Consider the following 26,182-nt stretch of genomic DNA (forward strand, 5'->3'; position numbering starts at 1 on the left):
AGTTGTTGCCCCATCATCGATAGTTGTAGAAGTAACTATAAATTAACTAAGTAAAGAGTGGTTCTAAAATCTTGTCTTTTGATTTCTGATTTGATCGTCTTTTGTCACATCATATCATAATGGAATGGATACATGTAGGCCTACCATGTGGTTTTTTTAAAAAGCATTCTTGATAATAATGATGATGATATGGTGGCTTGATTAACCGTAGTTGAAAAGATTCAAAGAATCTGTCATTGACGTCAAACGATGCGTCGGAGACGTCACCCTATTGGCTGCTGCCGCGTCAGCCAATCATTGAGGAACACCTCGGAGCAAGCGCGATGAGAACGGCTGGAAATTGTCGAGCTAACGGCGAACTATCCGACCTCTGTGCTGTGTGTCTCTCGACCGTGGCCGTTTCTACTTTGTTGGAGTCTAGGTTTCAGCTAGCTGAGCCTAAAGAAAAAGGGAAGCGAGTAGTTACTGAATTGCCCGAAGAGTAACACCTGCAGGGAATCAGTTTGATAGACTAGGCAACATAGATTTTTTTTTCTGTTATTAACTACTGGATTTTTATACTAATTTCAAGGACTTAGCTTTTACCGGTGCGTGGGCTAGCTCTAAGTAGTCCATTGTCTCAATCGCAAATTCCACTGTGCTGGTTGGATAACGTTTTACTACGTAGCTAGTCAGAAGAGACACGTGGGCCTAGAAATAGCCTTACGATGGACCTGCCTCATACGAAGACTGTTTCACAAATTTTAGACTATTATAATGTCAAAGAAGCTAATGGATTGAGCCAGGCGCAAGTTACGTCAGCTCAAGAAAAGTATGGCCCAAATGGTAAGAATATTCGAGATAGATTTGCCATCTGATTAACGAAAAATTGATTTGTGTTTGTGACTCATTTTCAGGCAGGTGAATGCTAGGCCTACCTAGGCTAAGCCGATGAGATCAGATAACGTACTGTACTATCATCATCAGCAGCATTGGTGTTACTTCAGCTTGGTTCACGTCGAACTTTTATCTAGATATACATCCACTTAACTAGTTAAAAGTTCGACGTGAACCACTCAATTATAGCTAGTTAAAGGAATTAAGTCCTTAAGTTAAGTGACTTAACTTTACTAGAATAACGGTAAATTAACTTGCTTAACGGTAAAGTCGGCTCGGATTACAAGGACACGATTACGTAACGTAGGCATCTAAGCCAGCTTTGTTGTATTGCACCACCATTATCATCTTCTGGCTGGCAACGTACTTCAACAATGCTAACAACAGCATCGAAGTAGTCTCATTAGTCTGGTTTTCAGAAATTATTTGTAATATTTTGGGTAAACACCCAGCAAACGTCCGTTTTACGAATAGTCGATATACAAATAACCGTTGCATCATCGACCAAGTAATAATGATAAAAAGTCCGATTGCGTTTGTTTTCAAAGTGATAATGTATATTTTTCTTAATAATAAAATCAGATTTGTTGTATTTATTTATTGACAATTCAATCTTTTCTATTTCTGCTATAATAGTCGCTATTAATTCAATTTCAACAAACTACCACCTACGCCAGTCGTTAAAATGAGCGCACATGTTTACGATGACGAAATAAAAAAGTGTGTTGAAGTCAGCAACTTATTTGACACTGCGAAGCTAGATTTTCGCGAAGTGCATGTAAACAACACAATTGAGCGATCTAAAAACTACAAAACAGGACAGAAAGGTCCATAAAGTATACAGACGTTTTAATGAAAATTAAACCAATATTTTGTTAAATGGAATAATGCTAGCTAGCGATTAAAATAATTCGTTTTTTATCGAAGGTAAATGCTAGGGCCAGGGCCTAGAGAATCTACCACTTAGATTGCGATAGAACACGCTGCTGCACTGGTCGTTGGTTCATACTGGTCGGTTAGGTAGTGGAAACTCGCACCTTCTCTACAGTAGTTTACAATTTTTTTTAACGAATACCACTTGGTACTAGAGGTTCGTAAAATACAGTAGATGTTTTATTAAACAAGCCTTTCGACCGTGTGACGTCAACGGCCTGAAACTGGCTGGCTGTTTATCTGGCTTTAACTTGGCATCGAACGCAATTAGGGGATTATCGTATCATGTTTCAAGACGGGTATATCTAGATAAAGTTCAACGTGAACCAGACTATGGTGTTTCCTTTGTGTTGCTGCATTTCCCAAAAATATCAACGTTGTGCAACCCAAATATCAATAAGTTATTTTCAGTGCAGCAGCATGTCAGTATACAATTGTTGGTGCAAGCACATAATATATATATATATATATATATATATATATATATATTACTCTGCAAACCGACGGGCTACTGTAGGAGGAAGGAGTCCCACTTTGGCCTAGCCATACATACAGTGAGATTGCTGGTGGGGGGGGGGGGTGTTCTTGGGCCCCTTCCCATGTAATGTTGTGGCAAACAGAAATTACAATGAAGTTGGCAACAAGACCCTGTAAAATGCATATGAGGCACATTTCCAATATTTACATTTGTACAGACAGTGATTGAAAATCTCCCGCTGGAAGCTCCCAGCTACTGTACAGTATGATTATGATATGCCATCTGCAGAGGGATAATTATCACTCCATGTGTTGGTATAGGTTCAGGCCTATACTGTCAAATACTGTAGCATGGTCAAGTAGGCTTTGTGTGCAGTTTCTGTCTGCTTCCTTGGTTGGGCCCACTATGAGTCGATAAAGTCGGCGTACAAAGGAAATAATAGTGATAATACGATATGGATTAGGCAATTATAGTGACCTTACCTACTGTATGAAGTATGAAGAGGTATTCAGTAATAATAGTAATACAGTACATTTCAAAGCATATTTTATATAAATATTAATGATAGCAATCAGAATATAATATATTAAATAACCATTAGAAAAAAATCAGGTGAATGTCTCACCAGAGAAAAAGGCACCTAAACATTTGAATGTATTTTTCCTTAAAAAAATAAGATAAATATTTTTGAGGACATTGTATTGTCATTTGATTTTATTGATAACAGGATCCATCAAATTAACCCAGCACATAAAGCAGATGACAAGACCCATCAACAATTTCATGCACCCATTTTTTTTTAGAGATTTTTGTTTTAAAATGGTTAAAAATTTGGCTAGTAAATGGGAGCTGGAATGCCCATTCTCTCCTCCATAAATCAGTGAACTATAAAATGTGGATGAATCATCAAAATCCTTTCATTAACGTATAGTAAACAAGAGTTGTTTTTTATGTCTTTATCTACTGCAGGCAAGATTCCATACTACACTCTAGCTTGTACTGTCTGTTCCAGGATAATATGTATTTTACTAAATTTATTACAATTGACTTTCCCATTACATGACAAAAATTGCATCCTATAAAATAACACTTAGCAAATTGATGATAAAAAATACAGCTCAGAATAATTATAAAATTTTGAAATAAAATTCAAATGGATCTGAATGCATTTGAGTTGTAGGCCTACAGTATCAAATAAATTAATCAATTTATGTTGTTTAAAACATGTACAAATGCATGAGACACAGCAGCACCTATATATTTGTTGCCTGGTTCAATTGGCATTTCTTAAAATCAATTCACAGATTTGTTTATAGTTTGATTCAGTTCGCAATTGGGAATCCTGTCTCAGTTGGTTTACAAGTATCATTGTTTTTCGAGACGAATGAAATAGAAGTACATCACCTAATTCTGCATTCTATTTTCTTAGCAGTCCTGAGAATCAGTGGCATTGTTGCTAAGATAAATTGGGCAGGGTAACTTTTTAAATCAAAATACTACTTGGAATAGGATTAATATACACAACATGTTTACGTAATTCTACTACATTCTATTTTTGTAGCTCGGCCATGAGAATCGGCAACACTTAAATTGTAAATTGGGCGTATTGTCTTCTTAACTTAAAAAAACTTGATTACTTCGGATCATGCACAAATATACAACACCTATTCTTCATTCTATTATCATAGCAGCCCTGTATTATGTTTGTGTTTCCAGTAAAAAATTAATGTCTCTTTATTTTTCCTAAATTCATTTGAAAATTGCCAGACAAATTCCAACAAACTCAAAACTACCTCGTTAAAATAATCAAAATCAAATGTGGTATTCAATGCATAGAGTGATATTCTGACTTGGGCCAATGTTATACCTTCTTCACCATCTCTGTTGTAAACAACTCGTTCCTTGGACTGGGTATAAAACACCCATAAAATGACATGCAAAGAAAATCTCCTCAGCAGATGCCCCCTGCTACATTGTCTGCACTCAAAAGTACCAACACTATAATAATTAGCTAAAGCACAAGTCGCTATTAAAAAAAAGTGGGCATTATAATTGGAAATTGGCGGTTATATGAGACCTGCAGTTGGATGTCCATTTATTCCTACAAAAGATTGTAAAAAAAAATGAGTGTGATACGTGCCTTGCAATGTATACTGTACTGAATGTCAACCATGATGTAATGTTAAGTTAAACATAAAGCCAGACACACTTGTGTTGTACAAGCATTGGCCGACAAATCTATCTGTCTCCGCTCTCTGTACACCTCATCGCATCACGTTCTCTATGAATCATGACTGTCAGCGCAGGGTGTGCTCGGCTTTACTGTACATTTCGGCTCTATAGTTCAGCACAAATACAAATCCTGTTAACTGGACAACTTCTAGACCACAAAAAGTGTACTTTATATTGACAGTGGCATTTACAGTATCAGTTAATTGTTCTTAAATAAATACATGCATTGATATCAGTCAACTAATTTTTAAAAATACATTTTAGTTGCTATTTAATGCATGTTTTTTTAACAAATGTTGCTTGATATATTATATTTTTTTCTAACTAAGGAATTGTGTTTAAATTATTAAACAAATGCTATTTTTGTATTACACATTTCTTAATGTTTTCTTTTTTATTTAAATTTCAGAATTGCCAGCGGAAGAAGGTAAGATAGATTTTAAAGTTGTTTGTTAATAAAGTGAAATACTTGCTTTCCAGTGGATATTTTATTAGGAAATTTGTTGAATGCATTGCATGACCATATATGGCAGCTATTAAAGAGCCTTAAGTTTAATGTACTTTGTATTGGAGAGTGCAATGCATTATCCAGATACAAATTTGTGGGCTAACGATGACATCATTACATTAGTGAAACCTTAAATAAACTAGTTAAAACATCTGATATGATATTGTAGATATTCAAGGATGTGATTAAAATCCATGAAAACACCAGTCAATTGATTTCTCAGTGAAAATATTGATAGCAAATTGAGTAAATCCTTACACTAGTTAACAGGGGTTTAGCCAGAAATACGAAATAGGCTGTCCAGAATGGAAGCCAGTTGGCATGGCACTGAGCCGATGGGTGGGAAATGCCCATATTTGGGAATCCCCACCGAATATTGGTACGAAAACAAAGTACATTCAATCAATAAATGTTGTTTTTATCAAACTTAAATATGATTTAACTTTAGTTTAATGTAACATTCGATAGATTTGAAGAATATAAAGAATTTGTTAAAGGTAGACCAGTCCCAATTAGGCTAGGCCAAACTGATTAGGCCAAGCCGTCATGGTAAAAGTGGCCGTCCTAAATAATTGTAGGCCGTCAAAAAGATGGCCAGACGGCTCGCTGGCTAAGTTAACTAAATTTTGTATGGTGATATTGGTAGTCACAAATATAATTATTTTTCAATTAAAATAAAGTAAAAACCTTAGTTGATTGGTCTGTGAAAATATTATATTATTGAAATATGATATTAAATTTACAAATTATGAAATTCTTCAAAATATTTAAATATTATATTTAATTGTTACTGTTTAATTTTATAATACTGTATTTGATCTTAAAAAACGTGACCTTTTTATAATTCTCAGGTAAATCAATATGGGCGCTAGTGTTGGAACAGTTCGATGACCTTCTTGTTAAAATCTTGTTGTTGGCAGCCATCATATCTTTCGTACGTATTTTTAATTTTTTTAAATTGTTTTGTTTTGCTGTCATTGTTTTTTCCCTTGTTTTGCAAACCTGACACTTTTCAATAGTTATAATTTCATTAAATTTTACATGCTTAGCAGAATTGCTGCTGTGCAAAAAAAGAAATCCTCTCCATCATTATGAAAAAAAATAAAGCATTATTTAAACCCCAGGAAGTTCTGGAGAAAAACATTTTTATGTTTGTACATCTGATTTTTCTAAGACACAAAAAGCATATTTTACGAAAAAATTCAGGAATGGTTTAATGAGATACAGATTTTTGAATATTCGAAAACTAGGGAAAAGGGGTTATAACCACCCTTTTTGACCCCAGCTTTTAAATATTCAAAAATCTGTATCTCATTAAAAGATTTTCATCAAATATGCTATTTATGTTTTAGAAAAATCAGTTGCACAACATATAAAAAAGAAATGTTTTCCTCGTGAGCCTGGCTTTAAATAATGCTTTAAATAAATAAAGTATTATTCAGTGCAAAACCGTTACATTGCACATCTTTGGATACAACTTGTAATCAAATTCAGAATAAAGCAAAAATACAAAACAAAACTAATGCAATAGAGATAATAATATACTGTATACTATTTAAACAAATAGTGGGTCATAAGTTTATTGTGCTGTATTCATTTGTATACTGTAAATCACATTTGAGAATAACACTAAACAATTTTGTTTAAAAGTTTATGTGAGGTAATATAAATAAGGGTGCTTATGTTTAGCCATGGAGATTATCTCATGTTAATAATTTGCTTGTCACGCCAAAGATTGGGGCCCTAACCATGGGGATATGTGCTAGAATGAACTAGAATGGTCAGGAATGACAGCTCAATATAGTAATTTTTGAAGTAACCTAACTTATAATTAAAATAAAAAGACTTTGGAGTTGTAGATGTGGCCGCCGAGAGTGGTACTGGGTGGCAGTATCCACAGCTGCCTTGCCCCGGTTCTCAATGGTAACATTTGAAGGGTAATTTTTGTGCTCTAGTGGAGTCAGTATGGCAAGAACCAGAGGCTATGTCCAATATACATTTAGGTATATGTCTAATTTCCATGATTTTAAAGTTTTGTCCAAAATTGATGACATTTTCATTGCTTTTTCACCCTAGTGGCCTAGGCCCAGGTTATCTTCCCTCTCGCTTCTTGGTGTAGAAGAAACATTTAGTTCTGGTCTATTAAAATTCAACTCATACTTCAGAGCCTTCTTCAGAGGGTAAACATAAACTTTATAATCCAGGGGTGGGCATAAAAATTGTGAGCTTCCAAAAACTTCCAAGCACTGCTTTTACACCAATTTATTCTCAATTTTAATGTTAGTTTTTAAATATGATCGGTTTCGGGCCATAAGAAACAAGGTGTTTTCTAGCCAATGTTGCTTGGCGGGCCACACATTGCCCACCTGTGCTATAATCTATAAGTATAATAATCTATTAAACAATCTTGAGGGAATGCTGCAGCCACAACAAACCATCTCAATGGCCCAAGATCGCAGCAACTGGAGAAATATTGTGGTTGCCTGCTTCGCAGCCAACTGATGATGATGATGGTGATGATGATGATTATTAAACAAAATGATGTGTCTAGGCTTGCATCAGCTTGCATTACCGTCTCACTCTTCCTACCTAGACATGTTTACATACAGTACTCATAATGATATTTGAACAGCTATTTGCTTAAAAGATTACACATTTTTCAATCCTCCATAAATATTGGCTTCAGTTTATCCACACTATCAAATTTAATGAAAGAATATTCAATATGCCCATATTTGGGCATAATGTGATATCATGCCCATATACGGGCATATCACACAAGTTTGTTACATAAAATTTGATAGTGTGGACAGAGTTTAAAATACATTGTATAGTTCTGCTATTTGTCTGCATCTGAGTTTCCATGCAGAATGTTTGCTGAGTATTTGAAGCATATGGTCTCAATCAAAAAGCTATTATTGTAACCAAAATTAGAATAAAAATAAGATGCAAGATAATTTGATGTCTATTACAAATCTTGCATGTCATTAACAAACAAAAAAATTCCTACAATTTTTACTAACTGTACAGTACAGGTGAAAATAAATGCTGATAAATATGATATGATACAGTACATGTCCAAGAATCCATTGGGTTTACGGTATTTAAAAAATATATATTTATTTCTCTTTCTTGACATTGATATTGATCAAATAACATAATTTGGCTTCAGATATGAAATTGCTGTATGGTAATGTACAGCAGCTCTGGATTAATATTTCTAAATTGTGAAGATCATAATATTTTAAATATGAAGAGCAGAACCTGCCTAAAAAAAATATGCTTACGACTTTGCCCTTTTCGTGGCAATATGTGGCAAGCAATCTTTCCTTTCAATATTGTGTCAGAGTTGCCCTATTTGTAGCAAGCAATCCCTCCTTCCAGTATTAGAAAGTGTCCTGTCTTTGTGGCAATGTGTAGCAAGATTAGTGTTTAATGTTTATCTAATGACCAGGCGAGATTTTTTTTATACCTTGTTTAGTGAACCCGCCACCTACCTGCCAATAATGATGATTTCCAATAAAAATACAATTTTATTTTTTGCCGATTAGCACACCGGTCGCCACAAAGAATGGAAATTTCTTTATTTTTCTTGCGCCGCCACTGCCTTAAAGTCTCCAGAAAAAAAGATGTACAGTATTTCTTCCTAATTACATACATTTCAAACATTTAACCTTCCATTTAAGTTTTTACTATATTACCAATAAAATTTTATTTTTATTTTCTCCTCTCTGGATGTTTTTGGCAAAACTATTTGCTAAATAATAAGTAAAAAAAAAAAAAAATTTTTTTTTTCCACTCTCCTTAACTGATTTTATTTTTAATCGCGAACTGATCGCGAAGCAAGGTATATAAAAAATCTTGCCTAATAGTTTGTTAGTTTTTACGATAAATACTCCAATATCACTATCTGCTTTACATTATGCCTACAATATTACTATTTATCATATTGATTAATTTTGTATTTTCGGAGATATCAAATATCAAATGAATATACCTGTATGTATATGAATAAAATTATAAAAATACTCTTAGTAGATTTTCGAGATCATTAATTCGATATGCATGGACGCCTTCAGTGCATTACCATGGAAATTAGAACCAAGAGATGATTTGTACAGTAGCAATTATAATCATTGTATGAAACTCGTTTGTACGTGCAACTAGTGAACTAATTAAACCTGTTGATATGGATCATTATCAAGTAGAAATGAATCATTTCTATTGCTTGCTTTTGTTGTTATCTTGGTAATATTCCATCAACTGGGGGGATTCGATCTACACGATTTTCATTATTTAGTTTATAACAATAGGCTAGTGTAGAGTCTCATTCATTTCTTTTAGATGAGGCAGCACTCTATGCTTAAATAATGTTTTCTTTTCCGATGGGAAATTGGGCAAATACCTTGTATTAAAGCATAAAATGTATAAAAATGATATGAATATTAAGTTAATTTTTATATCGTATGTTTATTCCAGGCTAAATATTGCGACTTTTTAACTACAATACACAGCTTCACAGGTCAAGGGTAGATATTTTCCTCGTTAAAATTTGTCACCACAGTTTTTAATATTATTACATATAAAGCCAATCCATTGCATGTATTGAAATAAGAAAAAAAAATAGGATAGAGAACAAAATGTTTCAATTAGGGCCTCTGACCCCTGTGTTGTGCCACCAGCAGCAAAGTAGCTCTCCCCATTTTCAGTATCTGTTCTGATAATTTGGAAAATAATGATTGTAATTATTATTATTAATTTATGAAATCTAATGTTATTAATTAGTTATAGTACTATTGTTATAAGTTATTAGGCCTATCCTGTCTATAAAAAAAAATGTGTAAAGCATGAACAGTTGCCTAATGAATCATTAAACATAATTAACAAAGTTGAGGAAATCTAAGCTTAGAATTATATCATTACACCAAAATAACAAGCTTCATTGCGGCCGCCCTCTGTATTCACCACTGCTTGAGCGAAATCACTATTAAGCACTCTCTATTAAGATAGCCACAGAAAGTGGACAAAACCAGCCATTCGTTCTTTGTTTTTATATGGGATATGCAAAAGATTTTGTTTTTTCCTCATGTTATGTATTTTTGCTCTCTAATTGGTTATGCCCAGTAATAACATTAAGAATTATAATGTAATTAGCTGCTGAGTACTCTTGTTAATGTCTTGAATTGTATTTTAAACGATTGATTTTCATCTGTCTTAAGTGCACATTAACTAGGGTCTGTTGTACTGTGCAAAAGATTCTGGAGTACAATTTTAAATTATTGTCTATGGACAGCTCACTAGAAGAAGCCATCAGGCAGGCTAAGCACTTTCCTAACCAATATTTTGCTGAGATTAGTATAAATATGAATTAATAATTACCGGTATATTATATTATGTTTATTTTGTAAATTATAGTCAAAGTCAGAAATGACAGTTTTTTTTTCATAATTTTTTAGTCTTGAATCGTACTTTACTTAGTTAAGGTGCTCTGCCTCTATATGGCAGGTCCTCAGGTATTTTGTGCTCGTTCTTGTAACATTTGGTATGAGCTTCGATCTTTCAGGTACAGTAGTCCAGAAAAACAACATGTTTTCTCCCCTTTGTGGTTTTCCCATAAAACATCCTTCAAAAAACTGGTTTTAGTGATTCTTATCTCTCAGTACATGGCCAATCCCTGATTTCTGTCTATGGTTTATAGTTTTAATGATCTGACGTTCTTCTATCAATTGCAATACCTCTTGTTGTTTTCCTTTCAGTATATTTTATTTTCATCATTTCCCTCCATGTTCACATCTCAAATGCTTCTATTCGCCTTCTATCTTCTTTCCTTAAAGGCCATGTTTCCTTAATGTCCATAAATCGTAGCGCCATTAATATTACTGTAGATTATTAATATTTTTAGCATAATTTTGCCAAAAAAAAAAATATATGTACAATACAGTCATTAAAATTGAACTTTCTATTAAAATACATATAGTACTAGGAAAATAATTTTTTAATGAGAATTCTATTTCAAAGCATTATTAAAAATATTCTCAGTCCAATCGGTAATGCTTTTCTGCCTGGCCAATTACAATGTTTCCACTTTGTCTGTTGTTCTATAGTGAAATTGTTAAAAGATTTTACACTAAGGGTGTTCTGATTAATGTATGATAAATATTTGATAATGATTGCTTGAATGTGAAGAGGAATACTGTACGTGCGTCTCTATTCAGCTTTGCTCTCAGATCGCTTGCCAGTTTTAAGTGTGGATGCTATGTATATTTAATGATTAAGAATAATTATACAATATCAAAGAATGTTTCATAACTCTCTGTCAAGGTTGTTTGTGAGGATGGACAAAGACTGCGCATCATCAACTGATGATAATAATCATGCAATATTATTACAAGCTTTTTAAGAGTTTACCTGTAGTATTTGGAAAGCAAAATTATGAATTTCAACTAGGCTACAGGGTAATTCACCACTCTATCATCAGTCGTGGTATCTCTATTAGTATGCTTTACAAAATTAGATTACTGCCTTATTATAATTAGCAGTAACAACATATTGTACTATAATTGTATAGCACTACTATATAGGATGTACAGTGGCTTTACAATCAGACTGTGCTATGATGATAATATCAACTGTTGAAATTAACGATTTTGCTGACAATAATCGCATCGTTCTTTTGTGCAGTAATTTCTGACCTTGGTTTGCTTTTTAGATTTCCTTGTGCAATTTCCCTTAAAATGTTGTGTACGGTTACTCTGGAGACGAAATGAGATGTTAAGTCCTCATCACATGTTATTGATTACTTAATATAAATATAATTTACTTAGCTTGTATATTTCTGCTAAATTTAAAAAAAAAAGTTTATCATGTGAGAATTCTTAAATATAATGATGGATGTCAGGAAAAATATTGTAGTTATAAAATATTCTTGGTCTAGGTGGTAAAGTCAGGCTCCGGAGGGAAAAAGCAATGTTGATATGTTTTACAACTGATTTTCCTTAGACAAAAAGCACATTTGACAAAAATCCCAAAGCAGTTAATGAGATCTACAGATTTTTTAAAATTTTTAGAAACTGGGGTAAATGGGACATAACCACCCTTTATTTCCAGCTTCCCTTCTCCCAGCTTTTAAATATTTGAAAATCTGTATAGTCTAACTGTTCCCAAGTTCTTCGTCAAATATACTTTTTGTGTTTCAGAAAAATCAGTTGTACAAACATAGAAAAACTGCATTCTCAGTTTATTCAGCAGTTTTTAATCTGTTTTATTATTTGGATACATTTTTTTAGCTCTTAATTTTACTGAAAATTTATATGATTCCATATGTTCACTTTGCATAAACCTCCACTTAAAAAAGAAATAAAATCATCTGGTTTGTTCTAAACCATTAATGATAATGGCAGAATGGAAGGCAGTATTACACACTTGCTTGCTACATAAATTACTACTTCAGTTGAATGTAAATAAAGCATGTTATTTGAAGAGCAATAACCTAGATACAGAAATTTGAATCTGAGTGTACAGGCCTCGGATATGATCAGAGCTGTTTGATGGTGTTAATTAACAGGCACAATGCTTTCTCATTTCCGTACAGATCCTAGCCTTATTTGAAGAAGACGAAGATGAGAAGGTGACCGCATTTGTGGAACCGTTTGTTATCCTCCTCATTCTGATTGCAAATGCTATCATTGGTGTTTGGCAGGTAAGCGAGTGAATTTCATAAGTAACATTTTATTTACCTCAAGTGGCTCTCCCATACAAATGCATTGCGGTCATTCAGTGAGTCAGCAAGCCTAAATCTGTGGCTACGCGCTACATTTCAGCCAATCATAGCACAGAAACCTACTTCTGGCTATTGCATTTTATTGGGCAAATAAGAATAAACGGCTTTCCCCTTGGAATGACTTGCCTGTTCATGTATCTATCTTTTTATGTCTTTCGAAAACTGCTAATATTTTCAACTTGTTTAACTCACTAACTTGTTTTCGCAAGTGAGTTGTTCCAAGTTTCGTCAGGGATTGCGTTACAACAGTGATCATGTGAATTACGGTTTAGCTGGGCTAGTTGTGGAATTGATTGCATTTTTGTTAGTGCCTTTTCGTTTTCATGACCTACCTGCATACATTTTTTTTTTTTTACATATTGAGACATTTTTATTAAGCACATTTAATTTTATTTATAAATGTACCCCAGTATTTATTATGATTTCAACTCTGTAAAACAAAGATTGTTGTTATAATAAGTTATCAAGAATAAGGAAAAAAAAATTTCCGAATTAGGTTACCCACTGTAATTTATGTGCCAAATCAATATAAATAATTCCAAACAAAAAACTAACTGTATTCAGTTTTATCAAAATTAACGTCCTCTCCTGGTTCACGCCGTTTTCCCCCCATTTTTACAACATGAAAGCCATTATATCTTACATATTTTTTTGTTGCTTTTGTTTAAGAAAAGATTCTGTATTGTATGTTATAGTTTTATTGTGTTGACTTATATTAAGAAATCATATAATGAAATGGTGTGAAGATGACTTTAGGTTTATTTTATTTAAACCGCAGTTCAATATTGATTATAATCCTAATCCCATGACAGAAACACAAATGATCCTGCAAAAATCAATAATGATGAAAAATAGTAAAGTGAACACACAAAAGGGATTATTTATATGATGTCTATTGATTAATAACCTATTATTGATTTTCACATTATGCCCAATATAAATTTGAAATTAAACAATGAAAACGTTTCTTTTGAGTTATTGATTATGTACTAAGCTTTTTCTTTGCTCATTTAAGTATTATTTATACAAAGCCCCATCAAGTGGCTTTGATTACATAGTTGAGTAATTATTTGTCATCACTCCCAACATACAAGAGCACAATTTGATCTCTGACCTTGCATCAAATTTAGATCATTAATTATTAGTGATTACCAGCTGATATTGTTCTCCATTCCTTACGTATAGGATGGTGTTCACATTTTATTGAGGATGGCATCTGATTGAAAATGTTTTAATCGTGATCAAATATGACACAAATCTCATCTAATGTCAATTTTTAATAATTATAATAATATTTGAAAAAGAAGCATGAACAAGTAATACACAACCTATCTAAGAACCAATTCTGAGGTATATGATAGGCACAGTCATTGACCCCCCAAAGTGGTTAGTAAGTGGTTCCTGTATGTCATGGAGGTACATGACATTTAAGTGTGTTAATAATAGCTGCACCTTACGATCAATGTAGAGTATAGAAGAAGCATTCAGTATTAAAACAATACCCAATGATAATGTGAAAATTTAAATTTAAGATTTTGGCTGGGTTCTATGGACCTGACCCAGTAACATCGCACCTCCAAGGACAAGAGTAACAGCAAATAAATCATGATGCCCAAGCTAGGTCTTAAGCAAGGATCTGCACACATTCATTTAACATGAAAGAACCAATCCATGTTGGTCATTTTTACCATTATATGCATTGATTTTCAAATAAACTTCTTGATGGTGCTTGATGCATTAAATAATGCATGTAGAAAAAGTTTTAAAACATTTTGATGCCCACCCTACTCAAAGTTTTCACTGGCTTTATTTATAAACTGCATAAATCATAAAAACAATTTTTTTTTTCAATTTTGACATGTATTTGAATACAATTTTCATGAATTTGTGTGTACAAAATACAGGTATCCTTCCTTATATTGTTTATACACTTGAGGAAATATTTGCATAAGGCCCCACAGGTTGGAAAAATGTTTTCAAGGATTTGTTACATTATAGTAGGTATATAATATTGACATCTTGTATTCGAAATTTTGTCTTCAACTTCAATATCCTATTAAAAGACATTAAAATGTCGTCAGCTGACTTAATTTTGATGTTGCAGATAGCGCACACTGTTTTGAAATGCAGCTGGTCTAACATCATCACTAGTAATGAATGTCGATATTGTTAATAACAATACAAAAATTTCATCAAAATGACGTATAATTATTTTGCAGACCCATTCTAAATTTAAGGTGCTTTAAGCATATCGACTTATTTCTGAGCTTCACAGGGGAATATAAGATTATGGGCTTAGAGGTTTTGTCACCAGTACAGTATCTTTGATATGATCAGAGCATGAAGATACTTACAGTACTTAGTATGAGAGATTTATGAACTACAGTAGCTAAGGCCTTATTCCCGGCTGGATCTTAGATGCTTTTATGATAATCAAAGCTGTTTCTGCATCATTAATCTCTTATCAAGAGCAGTTGTGAGGATTATCAGCATGTATGATTGCTAGGCATGTACTAATGAACAATTTAGAGGAGGAAATTTCTTCACTACTTTAGATTTTTAAAGAAAAACTAGACTGCCAAACCACTACTCCCAGCCTATAATATTCATTTCATTCAGTGGAATTTGTATGCATTTTTTTTTTTTTATGATTTTGTTCTGTTTCATTAATTAAATTTCTGTGTACTTATTGGATTTTTATGACGTTATAAATTGACCCAACTTCAAATAAAGACATCAAATTACAATTATTGTCATGATGATGTAATAAAAAAAAAAAAGCACTTGGAGCAGTTCTTCAAAAAGAAAAAAAATTACCATAAAATTAACAGTGTTTTGACAGGTGATTAAAATATTTAAAAATATCTCAAATGTGACAGTAGCTGCTACAGTAGGTAAGACAAGACCTTTTTTATACCTTGTTTAGCCAACCCACTGACGTCCAAAAATTTAGAATAAAGAGAGTGTAATCGGGCCACTTAGGAGTGCAGTTTTGTACCTAAACCCCAACGAAGGTAGTCTGCACCCTCCAACTGTAAAATTGCTCTTCTGAGCCCCATCTATTTCAAATTCTGGATCCGCCAATGTGAAGCATCTTTCTCTATAGCTTTTTGATGCACTGTATTTGTTGCATAGCTACAGTATTTTTTAATTACTGAATTGGAAATGTTTGTTTTTTGAATAATTTTTAAAGCTTTTCATGCTGTGTGTGTGTCACTTAATGAATTCCTTGTGAAAACAAAATACCCCAGGAGAGGAATTGGACCATGCTTGGCCATTAAACAAATTCTATGTTATGTGAATTTATGTGATGGAAGGAATTATCATGAACTTCAAGAGTTGACTATTTTTTTCTGCATTGAAACTATTGTGTTTTTGTTGTTGCTTCTTGTGTAAACTTTATTTAGCCATAATACCTCAAGTGGCATATCAGATTTTCATTACTTCCCGAAAAAATGCAGCGTGGGTCAAGAATTATAGTTGGAGGAAAGGTAACGAACAGTTTGATTAGGCAATAACTTGTTGCTGAGTTGCAACTAACCTCTAGAGTTGGGGTCATCAGACAAGTCCAAAGGTCTCTGTAAATGTCTCTTGCCGTATGTTCAGTTCGTTTGCCTTTGCTTCTAGTACGCTGTTCGAAATCAACAAAATCAACAGACTTTGCTTTTCAAATTTAATTAGAGCCTACTCGTATCAAGTGTTAATGATCTTTAGCGGGAGACAGCATACTGTAGGCAAGTGTGAGATGATGATATATAGATTGGTGTCTGTAATGTGAATGCTCCATCTGTTGCCACAAACATACAGGAATGACATTAACTGACCTGCAAATGTAAATGTTATAACCATTTTAGTTCATTTAACAGCTACAGTGTGCTGTCCCATCCATGTCAAATTATGCGTAACAGTTTTGAAATGTCATAGGTTAATTCGAGGAACCTACCAACATTAATGTCAATAAATTTTATTTTGTTTGTGTTAAGCATAATTGGAAAAATGTAATTCAATAAGTGATTACTTTGTAATTTAAGTTCTAAATAAGTTAGATAAATCTTTTAAAATTGTTTTGTTTTTCTTTGTTTTTTTTTCTTTTTTTTCTTTAACAGTAGTAGAAACCTGTAGATTTTCTAGTAAATGGTTAACAAAGAATTTACTTACTATTTTAAATTTTTTTTTTTAAACATTGTATTTATAATGAAAATTATAGTTTATATTAATGTTGTTTATGATTTATTTATGAACAAACTGAATATTAGTGATTTGCTGGCAGCTGATTGATATATGTTGTTTGGAAAATAAACAATTAAAGTTTCTGATCAATTCAATTGTAATAATTGTTCTTTTTGAACAGTTTAATTTTAAATGAAATTAATTCAATACCATTGCCACTAAATCTTGGTCTTAGTTTTTTTCTTTCTATGTATTGTAGAAATTACAGGGGTCCAGGTCTCGTATGATAGCAGCTTAGCTCAGTCGGTGGTAGCCACTGTGTGTGTGTGTGTGTGGGTGTGTGTGTGCGCTGAACTGTGGAAGTTTCTTGGTCCCCGGTTCATCGCTGCTCTCCTTGTATTTCAACTGGAGGGCTGAAGTGCGAAATACAATGGCGCACCGCCTTTCAAATGAGATGTTTAAGCCGTTAGTCCTGTGTGTGTTATGGCCCCATGTGCACGTTAAAGAAAGCAGTATACTCTTCGGAAAAGGGTAGGGGATTGGCTCCCTATACACTACTGCCCAATCACTGCCAGAATGACAAACTGGAAATAAGTCTTCAGACTTTCGTGGGTTATTATTGGTGTTTACACCAAATAAATCTCCCAGAAATTAGCACAGTCCCTTGCACTCCCAAGATCAAGTAAAAATTGTACTGAAACAAACCCATCACAAGGGTATATTTTTACTACAGTAACTACAAATTCATTAAACCAGATATCCCGGAAATATCTTCTCCCAATATAACATCAGGTAATTAGTTGAAACTTTTTTTTTAACATGAAAAATAATTTGTTTTATTTACAGGAAAAAAATGCAGAGGATGCTATTGATGCGCTAAAGCAGTATGAGCCAGAGATAGCGAAGGTCCTACGACAGGGCAAGATCGGGGTCACCAAAATCAAGGCCCGTGATCTAGTTCCTGGAGATGTGTGCTCTATTGCTGGTAAGCTATAGTATTCCAACTTTTGCTACTGATTATTTATGTTTTTGTATGTAGTTTGAGTGTTAAGTATTGTTTGTTTATAGTATACTACCAGTAGTTAAGTTTGTTTATTTGGGATATAATTAATGGAAGAACACCTCCGTGAATAAGTTACCTGTCTGTTTTATGCCGTAAGTGCACAATAGGCTGTTGTTAGGTTCACACTAGATAAGAGGCCTAGTATCCGGATCGGGAGCTAATCGTTAGCACCCGCGTGAGAACGGCTGATCGGTTAGCGCTAACTGGATATGCTATCACTAAGGAAGTTGAGTGCATTTCTATCATTCTTTCATTAACCAATCTCATACACATTTCCATTTTCCTATTGGCCAGTAATCCTACTGACATCTTCTTGATATCTGGATTGGGGATTTTCTAATATGAATGCAACCGTGAGCATGTATGGTATTTATCTGGATTCTGCAAACCGTTAGTTGGTGTGGGGGTGGGTGGGTGTATGCTGTCTCTTATACACATCTAGATGTGTATAAGAGACAGACAGTAGCTAAGGCCTTATTCCCGGCTGGATCTTAGATGCTTTTATGATAATCAAAGCTGTTTCTGCATGAGGCCTAGTATCTGGATCGGGAGCTAATCGTTAGCACCCGCGTGAGAACGGCTGATCGGTTAGCGCTAACTGGATATGCTATCACTAAGGAAGTTAAGTGCATTTCTATCATTCTTTCATTAACCAATCTCATACACATTTCCATTTTCCTATTGGCCAGTAATCCTACTGACATCTTCTTGATATCTGGATTGGGGATTTTCTAATATGAACGCAGCCGTGAGCATGTATGGTATTTATCTGGATTCTGCAAACCGTTAGTTGGTGTGGGGGTGGGTGGGTGTATGTGTGTGTGTGAACATATCCTGTAACTCTAAATGAGTATCCTGTAAAAATGAAGATTTTATTTTTATTCATTTTTAATGAAGAAAAAGTAATAATGGCATTGAGATTGGTTATTAGTTTGTACAGCATTTAACATAACAATAACAATCCATTAAAAAACTAGTCAATATTTTGTTAATGATGGGTGATTTATTGATGGACAGTTTTACCACTAAAACTAAATTTATATTTGAAATCCAAGTTGTTGCGTGAAATGTGTTAGAATGATAGCCATTTTGAAATTCAAGATGTCCGATTCTGCTTGAGAATTTTTAACATACATTGCCATCTTTAACAGGTTGACGCAAGTCTAGTTGAGGAGGGCAATTAATGTACTTGACACAAATTGACATGGGTCCTCTGACTATTAATTACATTGATAAGTTGATGATGAAACTTGCTATTCGGTAATCCTACCTTTGGAAGATGAATACAATAACTGTTGATGGCTGCAGATTATAATTTGTCTCATATTAATTAGGCCAAATAATCAAAAAATCACGGTTATCATTTTGACTTCGAACATGGTAAGGATAAGGACCAAGTTATTTTTACTCACAAAGATGGTCACCATACACACACACACATAGTAGTAATACTACCCACATAATAGTAGTAATTTACCATTCCCTTTCATCTTCATAAAGAAGTGATAAGGAAGAAGGATGAGGATAAGAAACATGTTTTATTTTTTGTTTGGCCTTTCTCATGATGAATCACAATCTGATGAATATGCATTGTTTAGTTTATTGCAGTTATATCTTTTGTGTATTTGTATGAAAGCACTCTGTTTATTGTGACCATTAAATATTTATGGTTGAAGCAATAATTATGAATGAACACTATACCAAGTGATTTAGAAAATTGCAATTCTGCCAGACATATTTTTTAGTAAAATTAAGTGTAGGCCTACTTTAAGATTATTAGTGTTTATTTTAATATGCTGCTAATGTACGTCGTAATATTTGTAAATTAATTTTTGTTTATTGATCTTTGAAATTATTCATTTTTGATAAGTATTCCAGATAATTACAAGCATTTTCATTTATTGTAGTTGTAACCGGATGGTTCAGATGGTTACCTTCTAATTCCTTGGTCCTTTCTAGTTTCACAAATTTTCATTTGGTGACTAAAAAAAATTCTATAATCAAAGCAAGGAAATTCTTTCCCCAGCTTTTATTATGTCATAAATTGGGAAAACCCAAGTTATAGAAATTATCGATACTAGGGTTTTTTAACCTAAACAGGGATGATTTCCATTTTAGGTACCAATCAATTTTGATTACCATCTCAGTGGGTGCGTCAGTAATAGAGAAATGAATCTTAAGATTTTTGAGTTTGGTGATACCTGTTTTCATGCCATTCAAAGGGGTCATTTGTACTAGTACTTCCCTAGGGTATGGTGCAACCTTCCTGCTGATCTTTGTAATGAACTACTTTTTAATCTTAATTTTATAACTAAACTCAAATCGTTTTTACCTCTGTAACTGATTTGTTGGCTTCGCATTTTAATATAAATATTTTGACGTTCTGTTTTGTTTAACGATTGTGTAGCCATTTTGCAGTTTTATGTTATTTGATGTATTTATAGCTTTTTAGTGTTTGAATACTTTTATCTATTTGTTTCAACTTTTTAAGCAGTTTTGTATTTTACTGTATATTTGTATGGCGTAAAATAAGGGGAATATCTTTTAACACTACGACCAACCCACTTTAGAGAACAACCCTGCTAAGGGAGCGGAGACACTTTCTGAGTGTGTCAAATGGTCAAATCAACACATTTTCAACTTCTATTAAGAAGACTTTTTTCTATTTATTTTATTTTTTTTTATCAAATAGAGGTACTCCTATGTAAGAGACGCCCCTTTTAAGGGGACACATTTTTGGATCAAAAGGTGTCTCACCGTATATCTATTTATTTGTTACTGTATTTCATTCGCATCCAACAGCGAGTAACATACGCACACACACACACACATAGGCAAATATATATATATATATATATATAGATAAAACAAAAAACTCCGGAGAGAAAGTAATAAGTTGCCAGGTATATATTTATTTAATAGTGAGCAAACGTTTTCGGTTATCAACCTTTGTCAAGCTATATATATATATATATATATTATACAATAGCTTTAATTTCATTGCAGTAGCTTTTTAGCTTATTTTGAAAGAAAGTAAATTCAGCTTTTATTAGGATTGTCTATTTGGCAAATTATTTGGCCAGTTATTTGGAACATGTTTTTTCTTAACAGTAGCTTAGCAAAAAAACTAAATAGCATAAAGTTTGCAAATTTTGTATATTTATTGAAGTTTTGTATGTAATTGATGATGAGTTAAGTGAAATAATTGAATGAACTGAAATATAGTCTTCGTAGTAGTAGATAGTAGTTATAAAATTGTGTTGAATATTATTCAATGCCAGATTTAGAGTACTTTAGTAGTTTAGCATTGAAAAGTGGTAAGGTGCTGGGCTTTATAATTTAAAGGTGGATGGTTCAAATTCAATGTTGATCATCATTGCTTATGTCCTTGTCCATGACATTACAAATTGTCACAGGATTGTTTACCTGGTAGAAATTGAATGATTTCGATGACACTTATTCTATGTTGAATTACAATTTTACACGCTTGACTAGCATAATCAACCAGGGAGCGGAGGTGGTTCCACTGTGTGCGTGATTTATTCTGTTTCCAATCACCAGAGAGAAGCAAAATCACTTTTCGACTTCACAAAATGTGTTATTTTAAACCAGTGTAATTCATCCAAGGTTAACAAGCTACTATTTCAATGTAAAGCACGAAGCCAAAATTAACTTGTTACAGTGATTATAAAATCTGTAATAATTTGATCTACATCACAGAGTGCAGGAAATGACAGAAAAAATAGGAATGATATTTCGTTTTTTTATTATTTTGCCTAACGCCCAGTTCTGATTGGATTTTTTTTTTTTGTAATTCATTTTGTATCCTCATTTAGGTACAGTTAAATCCTTTATATTTTTAAATTTTTTTTTTTTTCATTTTTTGTGAGTTTTGGGGATTTATACAGTACAGTACACGCAGACACAGAACTAAACTACTAAATTCAGTTTTTAAATAGTTGATTCTTTTTCATTATCAAATGTAATATAAATAACCACATTTTGTTGGGTATGTTGGCACAAAAGTTATGGCTCAACTTTCAGGTTGGGGATTCAAAACTTGGACTGTCTGTGCGAGTTATTTACGTCATTGGGCCAGTCAGTTTATCCATCTTACTACCAAAAAATATAAAATGACTAGAAGACTACCAAATTGTGGACTAGTGACGCTCCCTCACAGCAGCATGGCAGAATTTGTCTGTTTTAGCCTATAAAGATCTGGCCTCACAAAAAACAACAAAAACAACAACAAAAACTGTTGTATGCCCATATATAGTCATGACTTACTTATATATGGTTATGATGTGCCTATATATGGTCATGATGTGCCCATATATATAGTCATGACTTGCCTATATGGTCAGTGATGTACTTTAATGTCACATGTTCTGTCAAATATCATTTAATAGCCTGGAGAGGCTTTAAGCTCATCTCATTCACTGATTGCTTTACTACAATGTTGCATTTTGTATTTTCTAAAATTAAAGTGCAACCATTAAATAAAAGAACTGAATCCCAAATACTGCAGCTTTTTGTACACATCCTTGGCTTTTTCATGGATAGTATTTGACTCTCATTTCATTGACTGGTTCTACCATGGTGATGCTTTTGTGTGAACATGACAGCGATGTGATTTACTCATTTCTGTCTTCCGTAATGATCTTTTAAGTATAATAACTAGAGTATACCTTACAAAATATATTAAATTTATTCTGAGATTTCTTCTGATCAATAATGACCAAAAAAAAAAAATAAAACAACGCAGTTGAAACTTGGACTTAAAAGCAGGTGAAAAATGAGAATGAATTCCCAGTCCTTGAAACCGAATCACCTACTAAATAGATGAGTGAATTGAATATAAAACATATTTGAATAAATTTTATCTTGTAGAGAAACTGGGAATAGGTCATCCATAGTAGGCTAAATTTTTAACTGAGGCTAATACAGTAATCTGAAATTTATTTTTTGTTCATTTAAAATCATAGGAACTGATTTCCTACAGTATATTTAATATGGTTGGCTAATTACCAAAATAATTATTGATAAAATCATATTTTCATTTTCTATTTATTTTTTTTATTTTCATCTATTCAAAAACACAGATGAACACTAGCAACTAATATGTTTTCTAAACCATAAAATATAAATACTCTACTTTACAAATGCATATCATATCAACAATAAACATAAAAACAACATAGAAAAACAATCATTCTATTATGAAATCCTGATATTGATAACATGAAGATCATGCACTCTCTTCAAGAAGGGAATGCATGATCTTCGATTTAAATGCAAGAAGATTATCCTGAAAAAACTACATCGATGTGATGATAGGCTTGACTTGGAGAAATTAAATGAAAAATTACGGAATTCAAGGTGAGGGTGAACGATTATTTTGTACAGAGACAAGAATGCCCTACTGTACAGTATCATTATTCATGAAGGCTAAACAATTTCTTTAAATCAGACCCATTATTTTATTAGCCTTTCAAACAATATGTTTAATATGTGGACAGAAATTTAATTTAGTAACAATAAAAATGCCTTTGTGTCGAAAACTAAATAAAGATCATGTCCATTTAAATTATTAGTGAACAAAATATGTCTTCTCTGTTATGGAAAATTATTTGCATTTATTGACAGTCAGTGTAAAGTTCCCACTTCTCCAACCATTCGACAAGGCTGTCCAGATCCTCCTGAAGTGAAAAAAAAGCATACTGTGGGGTGGTAATATTACTTTAAATAATAAGATTGTCTGCAAATAAAAGGAGGCCTAGAATTGATGTGGCACACCCGTTACTGTAGCACTGGAAGCCAAGAAGATGTCTCTTGTTATGTTTCTTTATTAAAGTTTCCAAAACCATCGTTGAATTATTAATGTATATAGGCTAATTATTCAGTCTTTAGAATGTTTTAAAAAAGCCATTAAGTTATCATCTGTGAAGTGCTCCACACAGAGAATAATAGAAATATTTTAATGATGAAGCTGGGAGCTAGATGTTGTTGATGTCTAGCTCCCAGCTTCATTGATCCACTGATAGTAGATTGAAACGTAGTAGTAGGTATAATTTTACTTGGTTTTAATTTAAGAATTCTACAATCATTTTTCATGCGTCACATCTATATAATGGTACTGTATAATGTAAAAATTAAGCATCGTCACTGATATGAAATCATGAAATATTGAGGTAATAACAATTAGGAGGTTTACTATATAGTATGGCTAAACAGTAATCTAGGATCTTATAAAGTTAGCTTTTTTTTTCAAGCCAACATCGAAATGAATTACTAATGTATTGCTTTTTTGAATAACATATCAATGTAAATGAGCACAATGTTAATGCTCGCCGCCGTAGTTCATAGATTTGAAGTGATTAATGCCAAGTAATTTCAGTGTAAGTCTCAGAACGAAAAAAAAAATGTTGTTTATGAGGACTTGTAGTTAATATATTCAACCCAATTGTAGCTGCTTAGTTGAGGAAGAACTAGGATCAGGGATGGTACTACATATTTAGAATGCATACAGTAGAAATAACAAAAATATAGTTGGGTGGCTTTAACAAAATTATGTATTAAGAACACTAGCTCTCACTAAAGAGTATAAAACTGCAAGAGGTCCGACTGCCGGGGATTTGGAACGCAAGAAGTACTTCCAAGAAGGGGCCTGGTCATTAAGATTTGCGCAACGCCTACGTGTTTCTAAATTATGTGTAGGGCGCCCCTTATTTCGTGGAAGTACTTTTTGTGTTCCATTGCCTGTGTACCTTGCTGCATACAAAATCAAAATCACCAACCAACAATCAGTGGCATTGTAATTAATTACAATGTCCAAGTCTTGATTTTTTAAGATTAAATTTTACTTTATTTATATCCTAATTTTAACTTTTGAATAATATTATTTCGATTGATTTGTGATATTTATTGATAATTAATCTGTGGATTGGACTGGTTTCTTTAAAGTGTACTGTAGTTTACCACTTGCTTTTGTCAGTGAATTATGTTTCCTATTGGTCATTCCACCTGCTACTGTTTTTCACACAGAATTTATTACGGTAGGTATCAACAATAACTTCTGTCCCGTAATCTAGTTGCTCATTTTAGACTAGGCGCCAAATTGTGAGTCAAGGGCATTTTGCAGGGGGGGCGGTCGCAGGGGTATTTGCCCTAGTTGCTGGGGAACTAGGCTAGTGCCTTCTAAAAATATGATTTTAAGAAAACACATAATTTGTAAAACATATCCATTATAACAATAATATTCATGATTTTAGCTTGTGTCGTTTACAGCAAAGTCGACACTATTACGTTCAAGCCTACTTTATTATATCAGGTCTGTTAGTCATAGGCCAGACAGGGCCCGCAGTACTTTACTATTTAATCTGTATTACGTTCCTATTATGTTTGGCCATTATGCTATAATAATTATAGCTATCGTAGATTTCTAGTCAATTTATAATCAGGCCATACTGGGGAGGACAACTTGATTTCCTGCTCCACAACAAGACATGCATTCGAAGGGGGAGGGAGGGGATCTCCTACCATGCCCACCCCCTGCTCGATATTGTCGTATTAACAGTACTTGTATGACTGTCATGTGACTGTTGGCAGACGAATTCAAATCTGCCCCCTGTGAGCATTAGACAACGGGATGCTGTCTGCTGAATGTCAGTGGCAGTCTAAACGATTGTCATCAAAAATAATCTGTTGCACGCGCATCGTGACGTTGCGTTCTTTATATAGAATCGTGTCAGCCAACAGGCATCAGGTGCAATGAGTGAGGTTTTAGTAGTCAATTTATACACAGCGTGGCAGTGGTGCATTACTGTACATCACAGTGCAATCAATTTTAACAGCGCACAGTAGCAGTCGTTGCACACATAATTATTAAGATTTGTCTGCACGGTGAATGAATTCCTTCGCTGTTCGCGAAATCCGAATTTATTTGTTGTATAGAATACAAAGCGATTATTTGTTGAGCGACACGTATTCATGTCGCATTCAATGTTGATTTTGTAAAACATCTTTCATGAAATAAAAGCAGATAAAATTGCAATGGAAACTGAACTGGGATTGAGGTTAAGGAAAGGCTTTGTTTCATTAAAATCATCACTTTCATTAACTATGTGAAACTTATTCTTGATA

General features: G+C 33.3%; 1 protein-coding gene across 2 annotated transcripts in view; it reads left to right on the forward strand.

The window, feature by feature from the left end:
- The first annotated feature begins 303 nt into the window (after positions 1-303).
- Positions 304-26,182, forward strand: part of LOC117112565 (calcium-transporting ATPase sarcoplasmic/endoplasmic reticulum type-like) — a 67,293-nt gene continuing 41,414 nt past the window's right edge. For both annotated transcript variants that reach the window (XM_033255658.1, XM_033255657.1), the window contains exons 1-5: positions 304-825; positions 4,929-4,946; positions 5,879-5,961; positions 12,619-12,726; positions 17,824-17,962. In XM_033255658.1, coding sequence (XP_033111549.1) covers positions 708-825; positions 4,929-4,946; positions 5,879-5,961; positions 12,619-12,726; positions 17,824-17,962 — 466 coding nt within the window. In that variant the 5' untranslated portion in view covers positions 304-707. The remainder of the gene's footprint in view (positions 826-4,928; positions 4,947-5,878; positions 5,962-12,618; positions 12,727-17,823; positions 17,963-26,182) is intronic.

The sequence above is a fragment of the Anneissia japonica genome, unplaced genomic scaffold (assembly GCF_011630105.1).
Source record: "Anneissia japonica isolate Jap-2015-1 unplaced genomic scaffold, ASM1163010v1 scaffold287715_len1027211_cov185, whole genome shotgun sequence".
In the NCBI taxonomy this organism is placed as follows: domain Eukaryota; kingdom Metazoa; phylum Echinodermata; class Crinoidea; order Comatulida; family Comatulidae; genus Anneissia; species Anneissia japonica.